Source organism: Podarcis gaigeae (genome assembly GCF_964106915.1).
Source record: "Podarcis gaigeae genome assembly, chromosome: 6".
In the NCBI taxonomy this organism is placed as follows: domain Eukaryota; kingdom Metazoa; phylum Chordata; class Lepidosauria; order Squamata; family Lacertidae; genus Podarcis; species Podarcis gaigeae.
Genome location: NC_139682.1, coordinates 32,432,766 through 32,455,541, shown reverse-complemented (window position 1 = coordinate 32,455,541; position 22,776 = coordinate 32,432,766). Strand labels below are relative to the sequence as shown.

Genomic DNA, 22,776 nt, shown 5'->3' with positions numbered 1-22,776 from the left:
ATTCCTGAGCTACTAACAGGTCTTTCCCCTTTCCTTTTGAATGAAATTCCTGCCAGCCCTGAAGGAGGGAGTGCGGAGAAAGTTCCCCTTTAACTCCTCCCATGTGAGCCTCTCGCTCCCTGCCCAGCCCAGCCCAGCCCGTGTGAAACCCAATAACCGAGATCATTCAACAATGCCTTCCCTTCTCTGCCTGCATCTTTGCTGCGCCAAGGAGGAGCGCAGGAGATTCAGAAGGTGCTCCTCCTGCCTGTGAGGTGTTGGGTCGGTTCCCTCCACGCGCTGAGCAGAGCAGAGCTCAGAGAGAGAGACGCACAGAGAGAGGCAGTGTTGGTGAAGGAGGAGAAGCAGCAGCTTGTTGCCGCGGGAGTCCGGATGGAGCAGCTGTCGCCCTGCGTGTGGCTTCTCCTGTCTCTTCCAGGCGCTCTCCAGATCGCGTCTCTGGAACCAGGCGCTGCGTCCCCCTCGTGCCCTCCGCTGTGCCACTGCGAGGAAGATGGCATCATGCTGTCAGTGGACTGCTCGGAGCTGGCGCTCTCTTCCGTGCCGGGGGGCTTGAGTCCCTTCACAGCCTACCTGTAAGTACAAAACTGTCACACCTTGAGGTTTTCTCTCCCTCCTTGGTGGTAGAAAGTGCGCAGGGGAGCACCCAATTGTCCGCTGGGTGTCTTCAAGGCCACATTTTGCTGAAAATAAAAGTTTCCACTTGCAAATTGGAACCAATAATAACTTTTTAAAAAAATAATAAAAGCAGGCAGTTATTATGACAAGAACCGATTTTCTCTAACACCCCCTCCTCCTGCTGCCCACTCCCCTTGTGGTCCTCTGCAAAGCCTGTTTATATTGTGATGTTCTGCATGCTTTACTTCTTGATTGCTACGGATCAGAGGAGACAGAGCTTGTTTGCTGGGCTGATTCTGATTGTTTGGGAGCATAATGGAGTATTTATACTGAGTAATTACTGCAAACTGCTATGGGATCCGTCTTTCAAACATTTCAAGAGGCAACGCGGACTTAGGCTCTGGAACCGTCAGGATCCGGCTTGAAGTTCCCAGCGAATTGGGAAGTTCACTGAGCTTTGGGAAACATTTTCCAGCTCTGCTGGGTACGGTGAACCTGAACGAGTCAAGATAAAGGAGATTTGCTGATTGGCTTCCAAGCAGCATTGGAGAAGTTTCACGTCTTCTCTCGGGAGAGTTGTTTGTTTGCTCATGGATCGGTGACTGGAGGATGGCTTGGAAATTCTGGGGGTTGCCTTTCTGCGCGCCTCTTTTCCTTGCCTCTCAGGGCTGGACGGGCGCTCTCGCTTTGAACGAGAGGAGCTGGAAGGCTGCTCGTGAAAGACACTTTGTCTATTCGGGCACAGAAATTTTAACGAGCGCAAAACTGTCCTGCACGATGGAAGCAAGGATGGGATGCAGAGAACCTGGCTTTTTATACAAGGAGAGAATGTTGGAGGTTTGTGAGGGTTGCCTGGCTGTTGAAAAGAATTACACGGCATACCTGGCAAAGCGGGCTGACGTTTGCTCATCCCCACTAAGCAGTGCTATATTGAGCAGTATTTCCTAGTGCTTAGAGCAGAGAATCTGGCAGATGACTCAACTTTGAGTTTTGGTTTTCCGACTTCCGTGAGTGCGATAACTCACCTGCTGTGCATGTCTCCTAAACACTTTGGAAAGTGTGCATGGACTTCTATAAAGGAAAATCCTGGACCCAGCCAAGATATATGTTCACAGCAAGCCAAGATGCTCCTCTAACGTCCATTTTCCTAATGCCTCAGGAGTGATAGTGGGAGATGCCTATAAGTAGCAATACTGTGTTGGACCCCCTGGAATGAGTCAGTTGGGAAAGAAAGATACCACCATTTCAGAGGGATGCTATCCTAGCTAATTGGGAAGCGTGATGCACAAGGGAACTTGCTGGAGTAAACCACACACCAGAGCCATCTTTCCCATAGGGCTTAGTGGGGCGTTGCGCCAGGGTACTGGCCTCTTAGGGATGCCCCAGCAAGTGGGGGAGCTGTGCGGCTTTGCCGGCGGCCTCCCCTTTCCCTGCATGCCTGCCAACTGCGCACCACCAACCATAAGGTTGGCGGGTGTGCAGCTTCCCTCCCAAGCCTCTGAAGCCTCTGCGGGGATCACTCTCCCACAGCAGCATGGGGGAGAGTTGCACACCCCCCCCCAGATGACCGGCAGTGCGCAGCTACGGCCACTCCAACACTATCCGTGGTAATTTGGGGGCGCTGGGCAGATATTTGCACCCCAGTGCTGCATCTGCTGAAGACGGCCCTGCCGCGCACACATATGGTACCCTCTAGGATCTTGGCCTCGCGTCGCACTTCATATCCAGAGGCACTCAGCAAATGGATTTGGAGGGATTGGTAGCTGCAGCTCAGGAGTTAAAGGGTGGCATTCAACTAAGTTTGACTCAGTGGAGCCAGTGAAATCAATGGACCTAACTTGGCCATGTCCATTGATTTCAATGAGTCTACTCTGGTAAAATTCAGTTGAATGCCACCTGAAATCTTACATTCATAGAATTGCAGAGTTGGGAAGGCCCATGAGGGTCATCTAGCCCAACCCCTCGCAGTGCAGCAATCTTTTGCCCAATGTGGTGCTTGAGCCCACGACCCTGAGATTAAGAGTCTCATGAGCTATCCTTCAGAAGGAGGCTTACTGATCAGTGGATTAATGAGGGGAAAGTTAGTTCCTAGTTGGCTATCTGACACAGCCTGAATAAAGATCTGAAGTGTATGTGCCCATGTAAGCTACCCCATATCATGCATCCGCCTGACCAGAAGACAGTCTTCTTTGAGATGCACCAGAGCTTTTTTTGGACCAGTGTGTTGTTTTTGCACAGCACACTCCAACACATGGTGCCCCCAGCCTTTATCAGATGTTATATCTAGGTCAGAGTAGTCTGCTTGAGCAGCTCATCATGTCATTGATCCTAGGATGCTATCTGAGAAGTGCTGTTAGGGGACTCAATTTGCCTTTTAAATTCATCCTCACACATCCTGCCTTTAAAACCCAGGAGAAATCTCTTAACGCTAGATTTGACCAGATCTTCACTTTCACCCTTCCGTCCTGTTGCCTTGAAGCTGTTTGTACCGCAGCAGCAGCAACAGCTGCTATTGTTGTCCCACTGCATTACTGTAGAGCTTGACTATCACACAGCTAGAAATTAAGACCAGTGACAATTGCCCCATTTGTTGGTCACCAGGTCATCACAATGACCTTCCTACACCCAGGGTAGATTATGCACACATAAACTGTGTATAGGAGAAGCCACAAAATCTAGACACAAGGACAGGAATGTAAAAGATGCATCAGGTGTCTGGGCCCAGTTTGTCTCATCAACATCCGTAAACTCAGAACTAAACTGTGCAAGGGAGAATAGTAAACATGCATTCAAAATCATGTGAGGCAAAAACCTTTGGGGAAAATTTGGAGTAAACAAAGAGTGAGTGGGGAAAGAGTTAAGCATGGCCTCCTTCTCTTTTGGTTTAAATTCCATCCTAAAGGAGTTTAGCTTTTAAAATGTGTTGCGGCATTGTTGCACATACTAATGTACAATTTGCCTCTTAGCTATTACTGAGTTTTGTAACAGTTCTAGCACGATTGCAAGATCACAAAGAACATATTCCTGGCCGTAATAGCTAAAGGAACAGTACTCATGAAGGTTGCAACATCTGGGATATAAATATGTATAGGAATTTTCCTTTTCCAGGGATATTTCAGCCTCCTTTTCCCTGACCCAGAAGGATACATCAAAATTTGCTGCATCTGGAAATGTTTGTTGCTTTACACTGATCTAACCCTATTTCTGAGCAAAACTTTTCAAGAGTTCAGCAGGATGGGTTGCAAAATAATCACTTTGCAATGTATCCCTCTTGTAGGCACTTGCCTAGTTTGGGCATGTGGTGGCGCCATTGACAGCTCTTTGTGGTACGCATCCTTGCACTATAAAGTATAGATTCTCCCAAGGCCATCCTTCAAATAGAAAGGTTTTTCAGGTGTTTGCTATCTGCTCCTTTTCCCTGTCCTCCTGTGCACTTAGAGTTTGTCGCATTTTCCAAAGAGTGGATGGATCCCATCATGTACATGGATATTTCAAACTCAGAGGTGTTGCTTGTAACTGGTAATTGTAAGTGTGAGTCTGTCTCAGCACCAAATGTCTCTTGGTGCTATAGATTCCTCCCTCCCAAGCCCTGCACCTCAGGCTGTCAGGGGCATCCCAGTTTAAACTTGATTGGGAAATCCAATTCAAACGTGATTAGACACATGTGGATCTCGTTGCTCATGTTTTACCTCCTTGGACTAGAACTCTGCAGTGTGAATCAGCAGAGCAACCCCTACTGATGGAGTAGATCAACAAAAATTCATGAAGAATAGTTACATTAGTTTATGGATTTGTCTGGCTTATAGATTTATACAAACTGCTTTATAAATGTCTTATTTATACAGTTGCTGGTTTCCAGCATCTAAATGCCCAGTTCCCCCAAGTCATTATTATAAGCTTTCTCAGCAGTTGAGCAAAAAGAGCACAGGCAGTAATGTTGGGTACAATAAGGCTATTAAACAGAAGGCAGATGCCATTTGCTCAGAGCATCTTCTTTTGATGCTTTGTATGTGAAAGGTTCCAGGTTTACTTCCTGGCAACTCCAGGTAGGGCCAGGAATGTCCCCTGATTGGATGAAACCCTGGAGTGCTGCTGCCAATCAGAGTAGACGGTACTGGACTAGGTGGGCCAATGGTCTGCCTTGGTATGGGGCAAGTTCCTAATATAAACTCACAGTACTGTGAATGCCACCAGCTCTTTTTATATTAAGTTCCAGTTCATCATTGACCCTCCTTACGCGCTCACCTGCCCTGTTGCTGGTATTGGGGGTGAGGAAGGCACAGAACTCAATATCTTAAGGCCTCAGGGCCCTAGTGCCAGTCCCTAAACCCTCCTGTTGCTTCCCCTCACCACCACCACCACTGCCACTTACCCATCAGCTTGGCAAATGTGAGAAAAATAATGGTAAGAAGCAGCAGCCTTTCTCCCCTTGCCTGCTCTCCCTCCCTCCGGGCAGCGGTGAAAATTGGACCCAATCAGCTTTCTTGCCCATCTGAAACAGGGTGGGCGCTTCACTCCGCTGCAATTCCAAGCGGAATTCAGTTGAGAAGGCGCTTTCCAATGGCTTTGACATTCTTTGTGGGTCTCTGGAATTTCGCATCCCACCTGCAAATCTGAAACCCAAGTGCCACCCTTCTCTCTACTGTTTCTGCTTCCAGTATGGAGGATCACTAATGCAAATAGCACCGACCTGCACCTTCCGCCCAAGACGAGCCTGTTAGTTTGGGCTTGGCCTTGCTCTGACCTTTTCACTTGCCCCTCCTGTTGCCCAGCACTGGAGGTGAGGGACAGATTGGGACCATACTATGACAGGAATTTGGCACAAGAAATTGCCAGGAAGCTGTCATCTCTAACCCCGGTGTTGGTTATGGGGTAGACGCAGCATAGTACTGAGCAGCGTTCATTCCTTCATAGGGTGGGGCAGAAATATTCTCACTACACTCAAGTGATAATGTCTTCATCGGTTGCCTTTTAGCCCATCGACTATGGATGGCATCATACTAGGGTTTAGCACACCAAAACAATTAGGATATCTCTATCTCCCTTGTGAAACATGCTTTACCAATTCTGATTGCTCTCCATTTCAGTCAGTTTACATATTATTCCAGGAATGTGGCTCAACGTTCCTCTTTTAGCAATAATGTTCTTTCCAGAACTTGCATTACAGCTGCAATCCTAATATGCACATTTTCTTGGGAGTAAGTGTGCATACATAAGTCATGTTATTCAGAGGAATACCCAAGCATATTTCTGTGATGGCCTGGGTTGTAAGTGTCCCTTCCATGTGGCACCTCACCAAGGAAAGAGGGTATCAGATGGCCACCTGAGTTTGTAAAGGTCTGCCCCTTAAATATTAGGATTGTTTGTTTGTTTAAAAGGCTCATACACAAAAAAGTGATTTACAGCAACAATTATTAAAATGCAACAATAAAACTATTGCGTCTGATTACAATAATACAAATAAACATAGATTTAAAATAGGCTAAAACCAGGATTAGACATGTGGCCAATTGCTGACCTCAAATTTTAATTGGAAAAGGCTGTAAAAAAGTGCTCAAGTGGTATGTGCATCTTGGTCCTGAAGCCATAACGGACCAATAAGAGTGCCTCTGCTGCTCTGCATAAGGCTTTGTTTCCTGCATTAATTAGGAATCCAGATTTTGTGCTATTTTTTGTGAGAGTGGTGTTGGAACAGTGGGTGGTATTAGCACTTTCTATGGTTGTGTACACGTGCCAGTGCTTTGCTGTTAGGACTCCTAGTCAAGGAGTTTAGACATTCTCCCCACATTCATCCCTTGCAGAATCAAGATCAGGTAATACCATTCCATTGCTAAAATGGTGTGTTTGTAAATTTAGTACTTGTATAGGCAGGATCACACGAACACATTCATCTAGCCTTGCCACAGCACGATTAGCATTCAGAAAGATCTAAGACTGTTCAATCAGACCCCCAAGCCATCATGTGAGTAGAAAGAAAATCACATGTTCCATGATGTTCCATTGGAACTCAGCCTAATCATGCTAAAGCTGGCAGTTAGGCATCTTCGGGAAAGACAGGCACACAAAGGGTATAATGCAGGTCACGCCACACCAAAGGCCGCCTTGCATTTTGTCTCTGGCAGCAGAGAGTTCCCTTGATCCCCTGGAAGATGAAAGGGGAGTCACATTGGTTTGCAGAAGGGTACTGTGGGGGGGGGGGGTTGGTGGAAGGAGTGGCCGTGCAACATGCATTTTTAAAGTCAAAATTGAATGCGGTGTTGCTGGCAGCTGTGGGATGGGGAGAGAGTCCTCCTGTGCTTGGGTCCTGCTTGCACATGCCCTTAAACCTCCTATTGAAATCATGGGCTTCAGAATCTTAGACCAATAGAGTCAGAAGGAGTCTTGTGATAGACTGTCTAATCCAGGGGTACCCAAACTTTTTTCAAAGAGGGCCAGATTTGATGAAGTGAACGTGCATGAAGTTGTTGAACTTTTTGGGGGATTGAAGTTGCTGAGCTTTTTTTTAGGATTTTATCACAGGACATATACTGCCACAGGGGCCGGATTAGATCAACTGGCGGACTTTGACATGCCTGGTCTAATCCAACTCCTTGCTCAGCACAGGAAATCCAAAGTTAAGAGCATCCCTGGCAAGTGATGGAACGAGCCTCTGACTAAAGATCTCTAGTGAGGGACAGCCCACCACCCCTCTAGGTAAACGGTTCCATGGTGGACACATGGGAACCAGAAAGGGGCACTAACGTAGTAGCAACTAAAGTAACATGACAAGATCTTGGAATTAATTTGGCCACAAGTTGATTGATTACAAATGACAGTATGCTTTGGCATAGCCATTGGGTATGTGTCCTGAATCATTCAAACCAACTGCTGGACAAACTCACAAGGGTTAAGTGTCCCTTCAAGATGCAGATCAACTAAGGTGACCCCTCCCAGGTTGCCAAATGAATGTCCTTTGGCCCATCAGCCTCCATCTGGACCTTCAGATGAAACTTCAGTCCAGACCCATTTACTGAGGTACCCTGAATTTTTCATATGTCCAAGAGGAGAGGCTTCCTCTCATCCCCGGGTTAGACTAAGGGTTCTGGTTCCATTGTTGGGATTTCTCCTAAAGGTACTCCTGGCCACTGAGGCCACCTGAGCTTCCAATGACAGGGAATGATGATATGGCCAATATAATTAACCATATGACATCATATATACCTGAATAGGGTTGATTCTAACCTTACAGGGTTGTTGTGACGATTACAATAGAATGTAGACAAAGTGGTTTAAACTCTCAGAAGTGCTACAGAAATGCTGAGTTTCACTATAAACCAAAGTTAATTAAGCAGCTCAAATTTCTGTGGAGACAAGCCTTTTCGCGGATCTTCTTAGCCACACATGGCGCTGTAGATGAAAGACATCATGTCAGCAAGATGTCATCATTTTTAATTTTTGGCTCAATGGGAAAGAAGTGCTCCTAGCATAAGGAAAAATGCATCCAGTCTCTGTGAAGGAAGCAAAGCACCGAGGGAGCATCTAGGTGCAAAACCCAGAGCACCCCAGTGCTGGTGAAGAATGCGGCGGAGCCTCGGGCTGGGAAAGCTATGGCTGGCCAGTGCTGGGGCTGAGAACTGAGGTGGTTGTAAAGGCTCTGGAGCTCTGCAGAATTATTGGCTTGGTCAGGTCATAGCGAAGCAGCTGCTCCCACCCCCTGGCTTTGTGGAGGACAGTGGAACACAGCAAACCTAGTCTGGCAGCTCCTTCTCCACCTCGGCCCTCCCCTTTCTGAAGAAGCAACTTATAAATCTGCCCAGGGCACTGCAAGCACTGAGCTCATGCCCTTAGATCTGCGCGTGAGGAGCTCTAACTAGCGATTATAGGAATTTAAGACTGGCTTTGAAATTTTTTTTATTTTTAAAAAAGTTTTTTTTTATTCTGGCAGGTCTTGGGATGCCGAAGGGTGAATGAGGAGGGGCACAGGGCAGTCTATAATGCCATGCCTTACACTCCTGCTGCACCTGCTCATGTTCAGGAAGCAGCAGGCAAAGAGAGAGGCTTCACATTTCCAAACTAGCCTGAGTTTCCACCCTGTCCTTTTTTTCCAGTGTAGTAAACAAGAGATCGGCACACTTAGAGCCCCTTGGGATATGTTCCCAACCCCCCTCCCCAGGTGTATTCTGCAACATGACATGGTCACAATGATAGTGTATTATCAAGAGATTTACACTGGAGTGTCCACACAGCGTTCAGCTTTCTTAATTGTTCTGCGATGCTTCCTCGGAGTCACTGTGTTACTGCTGGAGGACTTCTGCATGGTGATGCAATGAAAGCAGGACACAAAAAATAATAGAAGAAGAAGCCTGGAACATTTGCAGTGTGAAAACTTACAGGAAGGACAAACAGTACAGTGGTACCTCAGGTTAAGAACTTAATTCATTCCGGAGGTCCGTTCTTAACCTGAAACTGTTCTTAACCTGAGGTACGACTTTAGTTAATGGGGCCTCCCACTGCTGCCGCGCTGCCAGAGCACGATTTCTGTTCTCATCCTGAAGCAAAGTTCTTAACCCGAGGTACTATTTCTGGGTTAGCGGAGTCTGTAACCTGAAGCGTCTGTAACCTGAGGTACCACTGTACTGTAAAAGCAGGATTGTGTGTAACTGTCCCGAAAGCATCATGAGCACAAATAATCGTGAACGCATAATAAAAAAGACATCTGGAGCAGCAGCTCTGAGATGAAATAAATTATGGTTTATGAGTGGAAACGTTGGAGGGAGCAGTGGCTTTCATACTTCCAATATTGGATTATATTCACACACACACACACACACACACACACACACACACACACACACTTGCTGCAGTTTTGAATGGAACACCAGAGTCCATGTGTTGGAATGCAGCTTGTGGCAAACAAAAGTGCAGGAGGCTGGTACGTGGGAAGGGAGTTGCAAATCCTTCTCTGCCTGCATGTTTTCCTATACACCACCAGCCTGTAGCTGCTTTTCTCCCTGTGTAGCTTACACTGGTCTCAGAATCTGGCCAGGAAAAAAACAGCATCCCCCTCACACCTGTTCCTTTCCCCATGAAATATAATCTCTCTCTCTCTCTCTCTCTCTCTCTCTCTCTCTCTCTCTCTCTCTCTCTTTCACACACACACACACACACACACACACACACACACACACACACACACAGCTTGTCACTCATTTGTGGGTTTTATTCAAGTGCTTACTGGAAAATTAGGTTTGCACAATTAAAGCACTCTTTCACCCTAGCACAACAATACAAATATATATATGTAACTGGCTTTTTAGTTAGGAAAGGCATGGGAAAATGCACTGGAAAGTGCGGGATGAAGAGCTAATTAATGGGAAGACCTCTAAACACTATGCAAGAAAATCTGGACGAGTGCTCATTGTCGTATAGCTACCCTGCAAAACCAATGCTCAATAAAGACTCTGCATAACCTATGCATAAGCTTCGTGTAAGCAGGATGAACGTTCAATAAACTGATCATCTGGGGGAGGCCTGTATATGTTTGATGGTGAGCAATGAGCTAAAGCATGGGCTTGCCACTGTCCAATCTAGTTTAAACCCTAATGGAGGCCCTCTTAAGTGTTGAATGTGCTGTATGGTCCACACGCATAGTTCCACTGGTAGTATGGGGCTTCCATTTCCTCTCCTGTCACTAAAATCTGCCCAGGGGGGTCCCAACCCTCCTGAGCTGACTTTGTCAGCTGGAGGAGACAAGAGAGGGAGAGGAAGTTCCACTGCACGCCCAGACGTTTGTTGCATCGGCAGAGATACAGCGTTGGATATGGCCGTGTATTTAGCAGTCAAATGCTGAGTAGAAATGGAATAAATTATCAGAAGTAAGAAAAGGTATGTAAATGTGCTCAACTTCCATAATTTGTACATGGTCTCCTCTGTAGCAAACATTGGGTGGTACTATGTGCTACAAGGTCTCTGATTCAAATGTTGCAGAATCATAGAATTGTAGAGTTGGTAGGGATCTCAAGGGTTATCTAGTCCAACCTCATGCAATGCAGAAATCTCAGCTCAAGCATCCATGGCAGATGGCCATCCAATCTCTGCTTAAAACCCCCGAAGGAAGGAGAGTCCACCACCACCTGAGGAAGATTGTTTCACAGTTGAACAGCTCTTACAGTCAGACATGTCTTCCTGATGTTTAGTCAGAATCTCGTTTCCTGTAACTTGAATTCATTGGTTCAGACCCTAGCCTCTAGAGCAGGAGAAAACATGCTCCCTCTTCCATGTGAAGTTATTTGAAGATGGCTATCATAACTCCTCTCAGTCTTATGCAACCTAAACATTTGTTGTTGTTTAGTCGTTTAGTCGTGTCCAACTCTTCGTGACCCCATGGACCAGAGAACGCCAGGCACCTCTGTCCTCCACTGCCTCCCGCAGTTTGGTCAAACTCATGCTGGTAACCTCGAAAACACTATCCAACCATCTCGTCCTCTGCCGTCCCCTTCTCCTTGTGCCCTCCATCTTTCCCAACATCAGGGTTTTCTCCAGGGAGTCTTCTCTTCTCATGAGGTGGCCAAAGTACTGGAGCCTCAGCTTCACAATCTGTCCTTCCAGTGAGCACTCAGGGTTGATTTCCTTCAGTATGGAGAGGTTTGATCTTCTTGCAGTCCATGGGACTCTCAAGAGTCTCCTCCAGCACCATAATTCAAAAGCATCAATTCTTCGGCGATCAGCCTTCTTTATGGTCCAGCTCTCACTTCCATACATCACTACTGGGAAAACCATAGCTTTAACTATACGAACCTTTGTTGGCAAGGTGATGTCTCTACTTCTCAAGATGCTGTCTAGGCCTGTCATTGCCCTTCTCCCAAGAAGCAGGCGTCTTTTAATTTCGTGGCTGCTGTCACCATCTGCAGTGATCATTGAGCCCAAGAAAGTAAAATCTCTCACTACCTCCATTTCTTCCCCTTCTATTTGCCAGGAGGTGATGGGACCAGTGGCCATGATCTTCGTTTTTTTGATGTTGAGCTTCAGACCATATTTTGCGCTCTCCTCTTTCACCCTCATTAAAAGGTTCTTTAATTCCTCCTCACTTTCTGCCACCAAGGTTGTGTCATCTGCATATCTGAGGTTGTTGATATTTCTTCCGGCAATCTTAATTCCGGCTAGGGATTCATCCAGCCCAGCCTTTCGCATGATGAATTCTGCATATAAGTTAAATAAGCAGGGAGACAAAATACAGCCTTGTCGTACTCCTTTCCCAATTTTGAACCAATCAGTTGTTCCATATCCAGTTCTAACTGTAGCTTCTTGTCCCACATAGAGATTTCTCAGGAGACAGATGAGGTGATCTGGCACTCCCATTTCTTTAAGAACTTGCCATAGTTTGCCGTGGTCGACACAGTCAAAGGCTTTTGCATAGTCAATGAAGCAGAAGTAGATGTCTTTCTGGAACTCTCTAGCTTTCTCCATAATCCAGCGCATGTTTGCAATTTGGTCTCTGGTTCCTCTGCCTCTTCTAAATCCAGCTTGCACTTCTGGGAGTTCTCGGTCCACATACTGCTTGAGCCTTCCTTGTAGAATTTTAAGCATAACCTTGCTAGCGTGTGAAATGAGTGCAATTGTGCGGTAGTTGGAGCATTCTTTGGCACTGCTCTTCTTTGGGATTGGGATGTAGACTGATCTTCTCCAATCTTCTGGCCACTGCTGAGTTTTCCAAACTTGCTGGCATATTGAGTGTAGCACCTTAACAGCATCATCTTTTAAAATTTTAAATAGTTCAGCTGGAATACCATCACTTCCACTGGCCTTGTTATTTGCAGTGCTTTCTAAGGCCCATTTGACTTCACTTTCCAGGATGTCTGGCTCAAGGTCAGCAACCACACTACCTGGGGTATACGAGACATCCATTTCTTTCTGGTATAATTCCTCTGTGTATTCTTGCCACCTCTTCTTGATGTCTTCTGCTTCTGTTAGGTCCTTTCCACTTTTGTCCTTTATTATGGAAATCTTTGTACGAAATGTTCCTTTCATATCTCCAATTTTCTTGAACAGATCTCTGGTTCTTCCCATTCTATTGCTTTCCTCTATTTCTTTGCATTGCTCGTTTAAGAAGGTCTTCTTGTCTCTCCTTGCTATTCTTTGGAAATATGCATTCAATTTCCTGTATCTTTCACCATCTCCCTCGCATTTTGCTTGCCTTCTCTCCCCCGCTATTTGTAAGGCCTCATTGGACAGCCACTTTGCTTTCTTGCATTTCCTTTTCATTGGGATGGTTTTCGTTGCTGCCTCCTGTATAATGTTACGAGCCTCCATCCATAGTTCTTCAGGCATTCTGTCCACCAAATCTAAATCCTTAAACCTGTTCCTCACTTCCACTGTGTATTCATAAGGGATTTGACTTAGATTGTATCTTACCGGCCCAGTGGTTTTTCCTACTTTCTTCAGTTTAAGCTTGAATTTTGCTATAAGAAGGTGAAAATCTGAGCCACAGTCAGCTCCAGGTCTTGTTTTTGCTGACTGTATAGAGCTTCTCCATCTTTGGCTGCAGAGAATATAATCAATCTGATTTCGATGCTGCTCATCTGGTGATGTCCATGTGTAGAGTCGTCTCTTGTGTTGTTGGAAAAGCGTGTTTGTGATGACCAGCTTGTTCTCTTGACAGAACTCTATTAGCCTTTGCCCTGCTTCGTTTTGATCTCCAAGGCCAAACTTGCCAGTTGTTCCTTTTATCTCTTGACTCCCTACTTTAGCATTCCAATCCCCTATAATGAGAAGAACATCCTTCTTTGGTGTCACTTCTATAAGGTCTTGTAAGTCTTCATAGAATTGGTCAATTTCAGTTTCTTCAGCACAAGTAGTTGGTGCATAAACTTGGATTACTGTGATGTTAAAAGGTCTGCCTTGGATTCGTACTGAGATCATTCTATCATTTTTGAGATTGCATCCCAGTACAGCTTTCGCCACTCTTTTGTTGACTATGAGGGCCACTCCATTTCTTTTACGGGTTTCTTGCCCACAGTAGTATATATGATGGTCATCCGAACTGAATTCACCCATTCCCGTCCATTTTAGTTCACTGATGCCCAGGATGTCAATATTTATTCTTGCCATCTCATTTTTGACCACCTCCAACTTACCCAGGTTCATGGTTCTTACATTCCAGGTTCCTATGCAATATTTTTCTTTACAGCATTGGACTTTCCTTTCGCTTCCAGGCATATCCGCAACTGAGCGTCCTTTCGGCTTTGGCCCAGCCGCTTCATCAGCTCTGGATCTACTTGTACTTGCCCTCCGCTCTTCCCCAGTAGCATGTTGGACGCCTTCTGACCTGAGGGGCTCATCTTCCAGCGTCATATCTTTTATATGCCTGTTGTCTTTGTCCATGGAGCTTTCTTGGCAGGGATACTGGAGTGGCTTGCCAGTTCCTCCTCCAGGTGGATCACGTTTGGTCAAAACTCTCCACTATGACCTGTTCATCTTGGGTGCCCTGCTCGGCATAGTTCATAGCTTCTCTGAGTTCTTCAAGCCCCTTCGCCACGGCAAGGCAGTGATCCATGAAGGGGAACCTAAACATACCTAACTTCTTCAACTGTTCCTCATAAGGCTCGGTTTCCAGACCCTTGATCCTCTTGGTCACCCTTCTCTGCACATGTTCCAGCTTGTCAATATCCTCCTTAAATTGTGGTGCCCAGAACTGGACACAGTACTCCAGGTGGGGGCTGACCAAGGCAGAATAGAGTGGGACTATTGCTTCTCTTGATCTGGAACTTTTTCAGCAGGGGGCCGGTCCACTGTCCCTCAGACCTTGTGGGGGGGCCAGACTATATTTTTTTTGGGGGGGGGGGAATGAACGAATTCCTGTGCTCCACAAATAACCCAGAGATGCATTTTAAATAAAAGGACACATTCTTCTCATGTAAAAATATTAGACAGGCCCCATAAATAACCCAGAGATGCATTTTAAATAAAAGGACACGCTGATTCCCAGACCGTCTGTGGGCCAGATTTAGAAGGCAATTGGGCCGGATCCGGGCCTTAGTTTGCCTACCCATGATCTGGACACCATGCTTTTGTTGGTGCAGCCTAGAGTAGCATTAGCTTTTTTTTGCTGCTGCATCACACTGTTGACTCATGATAAGCTTACGGTGTACTAAGGCCCCTAGATCCTTGTCACATGTACTACTGTCGAGCCAGGTGTCTTGTAGCTTAGGAAAACGCAAATGACAAATGACAACAAAGAAGCATAGGAAACAATGAGAGCATGCTAAACCAGGATGTAAGCACCCCTACTAGTGAGCCATTGTTTTTGGTAGGCAACAGAATTTTCAGGGTATTTTCAGGAAATGTAGGGCTTGCTAGAAGATGCTGTCATATTTGGCACAGGCCGCGGCGTCATCATGGCACCAGTGTAGGAGAGATGGTAAACAAGGACATGATAGATTATGAAAGTTCTGAGGAGAACTTGAACGGTATGTTTTTGATTCACTGGAGAAAGTAAGAGTCCGTGGAAGTAAACAGGGATGGGACCGGCTAGGGTTGCTCAGTGGAGAAATATGTTTGTTGAATGTTTTTCTGTGTGTTTGTGTGTGTGTGTTGGATATATTACCTAGTCAAGGAAATATTGCCATGGTCAAAACACGTTAATGAGCCTAGAGGGAAACTCAGTTGATGAGAGTTTGGAGGGAAAGGAAAGTTTCAACTTTACAGACGTCACAGTTAGAACTTTTGAGAAAGCACTGGCCAGGTTTCAGCCTATAAGATCTATGGGGTATGCAGTGGTGTAGCGTGGGTGGTCAGCACCCGGGGCAAGGCAAGTAATTTGCACCCCCTAACCCGTGGATTTGCGCCTCCTAACCCTAACCCCCAGATGTTGTGCCCGGTGCGGCCGGCACCCCCTGCACCCCCCACGCTATGCCACTGGGGGTATGCTGTGAACAGGCTGTGAGTACCTATCCTGTTCTCACTGGGCTCCTGAGGAAACAGAGGACTTGCCAGTGGCAACACCAAACGCCCAACAGTATCAAGGGCCAGTCCAATGTCAGAGGCTAAGCAAACAGAGCCCACAACAAAGGGTCAGGCAAGAGACAAAGTCAGGACAGTACATAGTCAGGACTGGCATAGTTTCCAGTAACAGGCAGGGTACAGTGCTGGTACATAGATATTGTTCCAGAAGCTCTTCCAACCCAGCACTGGACTTGCTTTTCCTTGAATATTCATAGGATTGAACATTCATAGGATCGTGCTCTTAGAATATTGCGCGTAGTTCTGCTTGTGTTGTCTCAAAACAGATATTATAGAATTTAGTATTAAAATGGTCAAGAAGTTGTGAGCACTTCCCTACAAGGAAACCACTTAGAGGTTTTCTTTAAAATTAAGTGGCATACAATTTTTGTGAAATAAATACAAGTAAAATAAGGAGACGCTTGAGTGCTTAGCTCTTCGCTGTTGTAAAGAAAAGGGGACAGGGGGGATGATTGAACGACATAAAATTTTATATGGTGGGGGGGGGAAAGGTGCAGTAAGTTTTCTTCCTCCCTCTTTCCCTAATAATTCTAGAATTTGGCTAGAATGCAATGGAACGCAGAAGAGTTTCGAAGAAGTTCTTTTCCATGCAAAATAACAATGATATTGCCTTTAACATTTGTATAGAGCTTTCAAGTGTTCCAAGGGCTTCATGTGCGCTGCCTTGTTGCAATCCTTAAAACAGTGCTGAAAGATGCATCAGTAATATAGGATCAATTTATAGAATTAACTACCACACAGTGTGATGATATTTAAAAGCTGAGATGCTGTTAGAAAGGATGAGGCAAACTCATCAAAGATAGGTCTGTCAACACCTATTAATTGGAATCAGAGGTGCCAGCTTGCAAGGGCAATTGGGGAGGAGGGCGATGTTGTGTGTGTGGTGTACCAACATCGCATACACAACTTTGAGACATTGGGTGGAGCCAGGGGTAGAACCGAATGCAGTGGCAGTGCAGCTTCAGTGGCTGATAGCTCCTCCTCTTCCTGTTGCCGCCATCTGCAGGGGGTGCTTGAACCCTCTGCAGTAGCAGCAGGAGGAGAAGGAGTCGGCCACTGAAGTTGTGCCACACTCAGCTCTGCGCTCTGCCTCCTCCACCCCCTGATTTTTGGCACGGGGGGGGGGGGGCAAAAGGGCTCAGCCGCCATGAGTTGGTACCCCTGACTGGAATGTATGGATTGCTGTTTCTGATCCATGTCTATTGGGCCTGTGCTCATTTGTAATACATTTCTGTGCTGTTCCCACATCTGTCTGTAATTAATGGGGGGAATGAAAAATTGCATTGTTTTCTATTGTATTTGTTCCATTTATATATCCTAATACACATTTTTACCCTAAGGCATGTATTTCTGATACACTTTTGGTCTGTTTGAGGTAACTACATTTCAAAATTCATAGAAGTCCAAAAACTGAAGTGCTCCAGTCCATGAATTAGACTGAAATGACATCCTCAGGTATGATTAGATTGAATTACATCCTCAGGTATGATTGTTGGCCAATGTAGCTGACTGGAACTTCCTTGTACAGAGGTACTCGTAGTACAAACTGCAGGGTAGCAAGGCCGTCCCTTTCAGTGAGAGCCAGTGTGGTGTAGTGGTTAAGAGTGGTGGACTCGTAATCTGGTGAACCGGGTTCGCGTCCCCACTCCTCCACATGCAGCTGTTGGGTGACCTTGGGCCAGTCACACTTCTCTGAAGTCTCTTAGCCCCACTCACCTCACAGAGTGTCTGTTGTGGGGGAGGAAGGGAAAGGAGAATGTTAGCCGCTTTGAGACTCCTTTGGGTAGTGATAAAGCGGGATATCAAATCCAAACTCCGCTGCTGCTGCTGCTTCTTCTTCTTCTTCGTCTTCTTCATCGTCTTCATCATCATCACCATCATCTTCTTCTTCTTTTTGCCTTTTGTGGGTGCCCAGAGACATTTGCCTGGCTGCTGTTTGAAACAGAATGCTGGATTAAATGGACCTTGATGTGATCTAGCAAGGCAGTTCTTATGTTCATTGTTGGAGCACTCTATGGGTATTTCTCTGTTGCAGCAAAACCAGTCAAGAACCTCATGGTATAACCTGTTGTGGGTCATGCATCGGACTAAATGGACTCCTCCAATGTATTATTATTATTAGATACATTTTAATAATAATATTTTATGTCTCTCTGTGATTTTATTATATTGCTTTTCCAAGGCCTCTTTGAGCGAATAATACTAATACTAATACTAATACTAATACTAATACTAATACTAATAACAATTTTATTACTTATACCCCACCCATCTGAGTTTAAGTAAATAAATAACTTACCTCACAAGGTTGTTCAGAGGATTCCCCCCCCCCATCATTCAAACATAACAGTTAGCTACAGGATCAGAGCACCCCACATTATTTCCATGGCTTGTAATGACATGGAATAGGGGACCATTGCCCAGACAAAAAACAATGGGTTCTGAGGAAAATGTAGAGCCTTCCTCCCTCCCCCCCCCCCCCGGTTAAAATTGCCTGGTTCTTCTGCCCGTCTTCATCCCAGAACTTTTCTGTAGCTGCCTAAACCCTGCTTGAAGGGAGAGGATTTTTCAAATGAAAGGAGCCCCTATGGGTGGGTGGGAGTGAGTCAGGCACACCTGTACGTGTGGGAGCCGTTCTTGGAACCTCTTGGCTCCCGGCAGGAGCAGCCGCAGGTCCCACTACAAAGGGACCCCGGGGAGACTGAATAGTTTCCAGCCGAGAATGTTCCCCCAGGGCGGGCAATTAATAACATTCCCCCATGTTCAAAGGGAAGGCGAGGCCCAGGCGCGGCAGCATCTTGTCGGGACCCGGCCTGCTTCAGAAAAAAAAGGATCTGCATGGGAGTGAAATAGAAAGGAAATACCTCCTGTTGACTAAGGAAAGGTGTGTGTGTCTGTGAGATTGTGTGAGGGAGAGAGAGGAGGAGGATCATTTCCAGAGAGGGAAGGCGGTTTGGTTCAGTGCGCTCTGCATGCCCTGAGTACCGCCATCTAGGTCTCACAATGTCATGTTCGGCCATCTGCCCATTCTATTGATGGATTCTCCATATTTTGGGTTGTTCTACATATAGCATGAGGGAAGCGGGTGCCACTGTGGGTTAAACCACACAGCCTAGGGGTTGTCAATCAGAAGGTCCGCGGTTCGAACCCTGCGATGGGGTGAGCTCCCATTGCTCAGTCCCTGCTCCTGCCAATCTAGCAGTTCGAAAGCACTGCTCCGGCGGGAAGGTAACCGGCGTTTCCATGTGCTGCTCTGATTTTCCAGAAGCGACTTAGTTATGCTGGCCACATGACCCAGAAAAACTGTCTGTGGACAAACGCCGGCTCCCTTGGCCAGTAAAGCGAGATGAGCATCGCAACCCCAGAGTTGTCTGCAACTGGACCTAATGGTCAGGGGCCCCTTTACCTTTATGTATAGCGTGTAGAAAACAAATGATTGGTGACTTCGAAGAAAAAGAGTCGAAAAGCCTAAGCAGCTGGTTCATTAGAAAAAATTATACAGTGGTACCTCAGTTTACGAACTTAATCTGTTCCGGAAGTCCGCTCTTAAACTGAGGCGTGCCTTCTCTACTAAGGCCTCCCGCCACCGGTGCCCTTCCAACATTCGGCTTCCGTTTGCCTTCTGGGGCAAAGTGCGCTAATACCTACTTCCTGTTTTGCGGAGTTTGTTGTCCGAATCATTCCTTAACAGGGCTGTTCGTAGACCGAGGTACCACTGTACATAGAATCATAGAGCTGGAAGGGTCCACAAGGGTCATCTAGTCCAACCCCCTGCAGTGCAGGAATGTTTTGCCCAACATGGGGCTAGAACCCACAACCCTGAGATTAAGAATCTCCTGCTTTACCGACTGAACTACCAAGGCAAATACATAAGTCAAGCATTGTGTGTGTAGGAGGCTGACCCAAAATGACAACATGGAGTGCAAGCTTTTGAGTTTACCAGAACTCTTATTCAGGCTGGATGTTAAACAGAGAAAGAAAAGTGAGAGAGACAGGGAGATAGAAAGATGTTGCTGGCCTTGTTGGAACCCTGTGTCTGTACTTCGTAACAGTTCAAAGGGAGAAGGAGCTTTGCAGACTTATCTAACCTGATTAAGCTTGCAAAATGCCTCCTCCATTATATCTGGAGAGTGTTACAAACACGAGCTTCTGTCATTCCCAGTAATACCTTTTCCCTTCCACCTTCCCCACTTATGTATTTGTTTATTGCTTAACATCCAGCCTGGAGAAGAGTTCTGGTACATTCAAAAGCTTGCATGTGATATTTTTAGCTGGCTTTATTTCTACCATCTCCTTAGGTTATGCGAAGGCAAAGCTTTGTGCCCAAGTGATAAGTTCTGTCACTTGTTTCCAAAAAATATATGTATGGGGGAGAAGAGCCTTCATAAGGGGAGCAACAGCAAATTTGCTTCTTTAAAAGAAATAAATAGATATTAAGAATTGCAGCCAAATCCTAAATATGTTTACTTAGGATAAAGCTCCTGTTGAGTTCAGTGGGAATTATTCTCAAGTATGCTCAGTGGAAAAAATTGCCCCAGGCACAGAAGAAGAAGCAGGGAGCTAACTTTTGGAATCTATAAATATTTTGGAGGTGCTGCCTGTGTCCCTGGAGATCAGATGTGGGAGCTGTGGACTGTTGGGAGTGTTTAAGCATGTGCCTCTATGTATGCTCAACCTGCGCATTTGTAAATAAATGCAAATACTGCAAATGTTACAAAATACCAATAAGCTTCCAGGGACGGACCTTCAAAAGGCATAAGCAGACAGTGGTGCCCTCCTAGTGGTGGTGAACCATGAAAAGGATGGCATGGGATGAGGCAAGGCATATATCTTGCGGCAGTTGGACACAGAAATTTCTTCTCCACCAAGTTAAAAATGACTAAAACAGGTTAGTCAGCTGTTTTATGTCCACGTCTCATCAGACGCTATGTTCTCAGGTTCTCCTGTTACCCAGGACATGGAATGGCCAATCCCCTGGAGGTCTCTCTTCCCACTGTAAGTGGCCCTTGTTACAAGCAAAATCCACAGTTTATATATATTTATTCTTGCATTTATATCCCACCTTTCCTTCAAGGGGCTCAGGGGGGCATATACTGCTATACAACACTGCTTTCCTAACTTCTTCCTCTTTCTATGGCCAATTGGAGCCTGTACTCAGGCCTGCCCTAGGATGGGAATCAGCATTTTGTCTCACTCCTATCATAACCCAACTTGTCTGCTGCAAAGCCAAAAAGAATTCAGGACTCATAGCTTCTTACAACTACTGATAGTGAAGCCCCACCATATAAATGCAAGCTATAAAGCTTCTTTCATGGGCCAGCTTCGTACGAAGAACACAGAGAAGGAATGTGTGTGTGCATATACTTCATGTTTTCCACTCAAAAGCAATTGCTGCTCCCTTAAGTAAACAGTCTTGACATTTTTTAAAAAATGAGGAGAGTCACATAACAGCTTTTTACTTTTACTACTAATTTTCTCTTAATGAAAAGGAAGGCTCATTAACTCCTCTGTCTTCCTTCCTTTTGAACACTTAACTTCCTCTCATGTTGGATCTGGCCAGATAGGGCTTACCCCAACATTGTTTTGCTGACATTCAGAGAATAGCTGTGAGAGTGATAAAAGGAAAATCCTTTCAAGAAAGGTTGAAGCAGCCAGGTATGTTTGACTGAGGGGCCCAACCACATGTGATGTTGAGAGATCTGTGATTAGCACTCTCGCAGTTGTTGGACTGGTTTTGGGTTGCTTTTTTAAAAGTATTGTAAATGTGGCCACAGAGGAACCTAATTCAGATTGGGATCAGAGTGCGAGAGTAGGAGGGTGTTAACCCTCTCATGCCATGCCCTTTCCCTGATCTGCCCCTCGTCAGCAGGTGGTGCTATTTACTCTGCACGGTGAAACATACTAGCATCATATGGGATGGAGGAGTGGGATAAAAATATTTTCTAATTGGATGAAAATGTCTCTGCCTTAGGTGTTCATTTGGTGGTGGTGGTTTTTTGGTATTTATTTTTTATTTTAAAAGCTGTATTTACTGTTCCAGTGGGAAGGCAAACGGTGTTTCCATGCGCTGCTCTGGTTCGCCAGAAGCTGCTTAGTCATGCTGCCCACATGACCCGGAAGCTGTACGCGGGCTCCCTCGGCCAATAAAGCTGCAACCCCAGAGTCGGTCACGACTGGACCTAATGGTCAGGGGTCCCTTTAACTAGTAATTGACCTTGAGATGTATGTAAAATATGATTAATGAAATAATAGTGATGATGATGATGATGATGATGAATCGGTAGGTTTTGTAACCTACCCATTCATCTTGCAGTCCATTTGTCCCTTGAAAATCTGATCTAGAGGACTCTCAGTTCCTAGGATTTGAATAATATAGAACATTAAACAGAAATAAGGATCTGGTAAACGATCCAACCATAGTGACTGAGGTGGACAGTCAAACATGCAAGGGTGTGCAAATAATACTAGAGGCACGAAAAGGGAATCAACGTTAAAGGTATTCCAGATGTTCATCTACCTTTGTGTAAATGATTGAGCTCTGTTGAAAAACGCTTTATTTTAATACCTAGGAATTGATCATTCAGAAGTGGTAGAGCAGACTAGGTGAATTGGACAGGCAACTGGGGAGAATTATAGACTAACTTGGCTCTCGACAGAAATTTAGTAAGTGGTTCTCAAGCCAGGTCCCTGTACTGTCTAGGGCAGGCATGGCCAAACTTGGCCCTCCAGCTGTTTTGGGACTACAACTCCCATCATCCCTAGCTAACAGGACCAGTGGTCAGGGATGATGGGAATTGTAGTTCCAAAATAGCTGGAGGGCCATGTTTGGCCATGCCTGGTCTAGGGGATGGGGAGAAATTTGAAACAGTACATTAACCAAAACATGGCCATCCTTTAAAATGTGCTTTTCTCAGAATTTTGCACCTATTGTGTCCAAAAATGCATATACTGGGATGAAGTGTGCAGAAGAATGCATGTATTAGTGAAAATAACATAGATAAATGCAATAGGTTAAGTGCAATTGCTTTGCAAAAGTTTTTATATTAGGAGATATTCACTAAGATGCTGATGAATTTTCATGAGGAATTTTTTATTACGTTTTGCAAGCTGATGTGGAAACATGAAGAATAGAACTTAAGATCAGGAAAATGAGAAAGTGGC

The 22,776-nt window shown here is 45.6% G+C and overlaps 1 protein-coding gene across 1 annotated transcript in view; it reads left to right on the top strand.

The window, feature by feature from the left end:
* Positions 1-169: 169 nt before the first annotated feature.
* LGR6 (leucine rich repeat containing G protein-coupled receptor 6) overlaps positions 170-22,776 on the top strand; it is a 148,098-nt gene continuing 125,491 nt past the window's right edge. Inside the window, exon 1 of the mRNA XM_083746523.1 lies at positions 170-575. Within this exon, the coding sequence (XP_083602649.1) occupies positions 373-575 (203 nt within the window). The 5' untranslated portion in view covers positions 170-372. The remainder of the gene's footprint in view (positions 576-22,776) is intronic.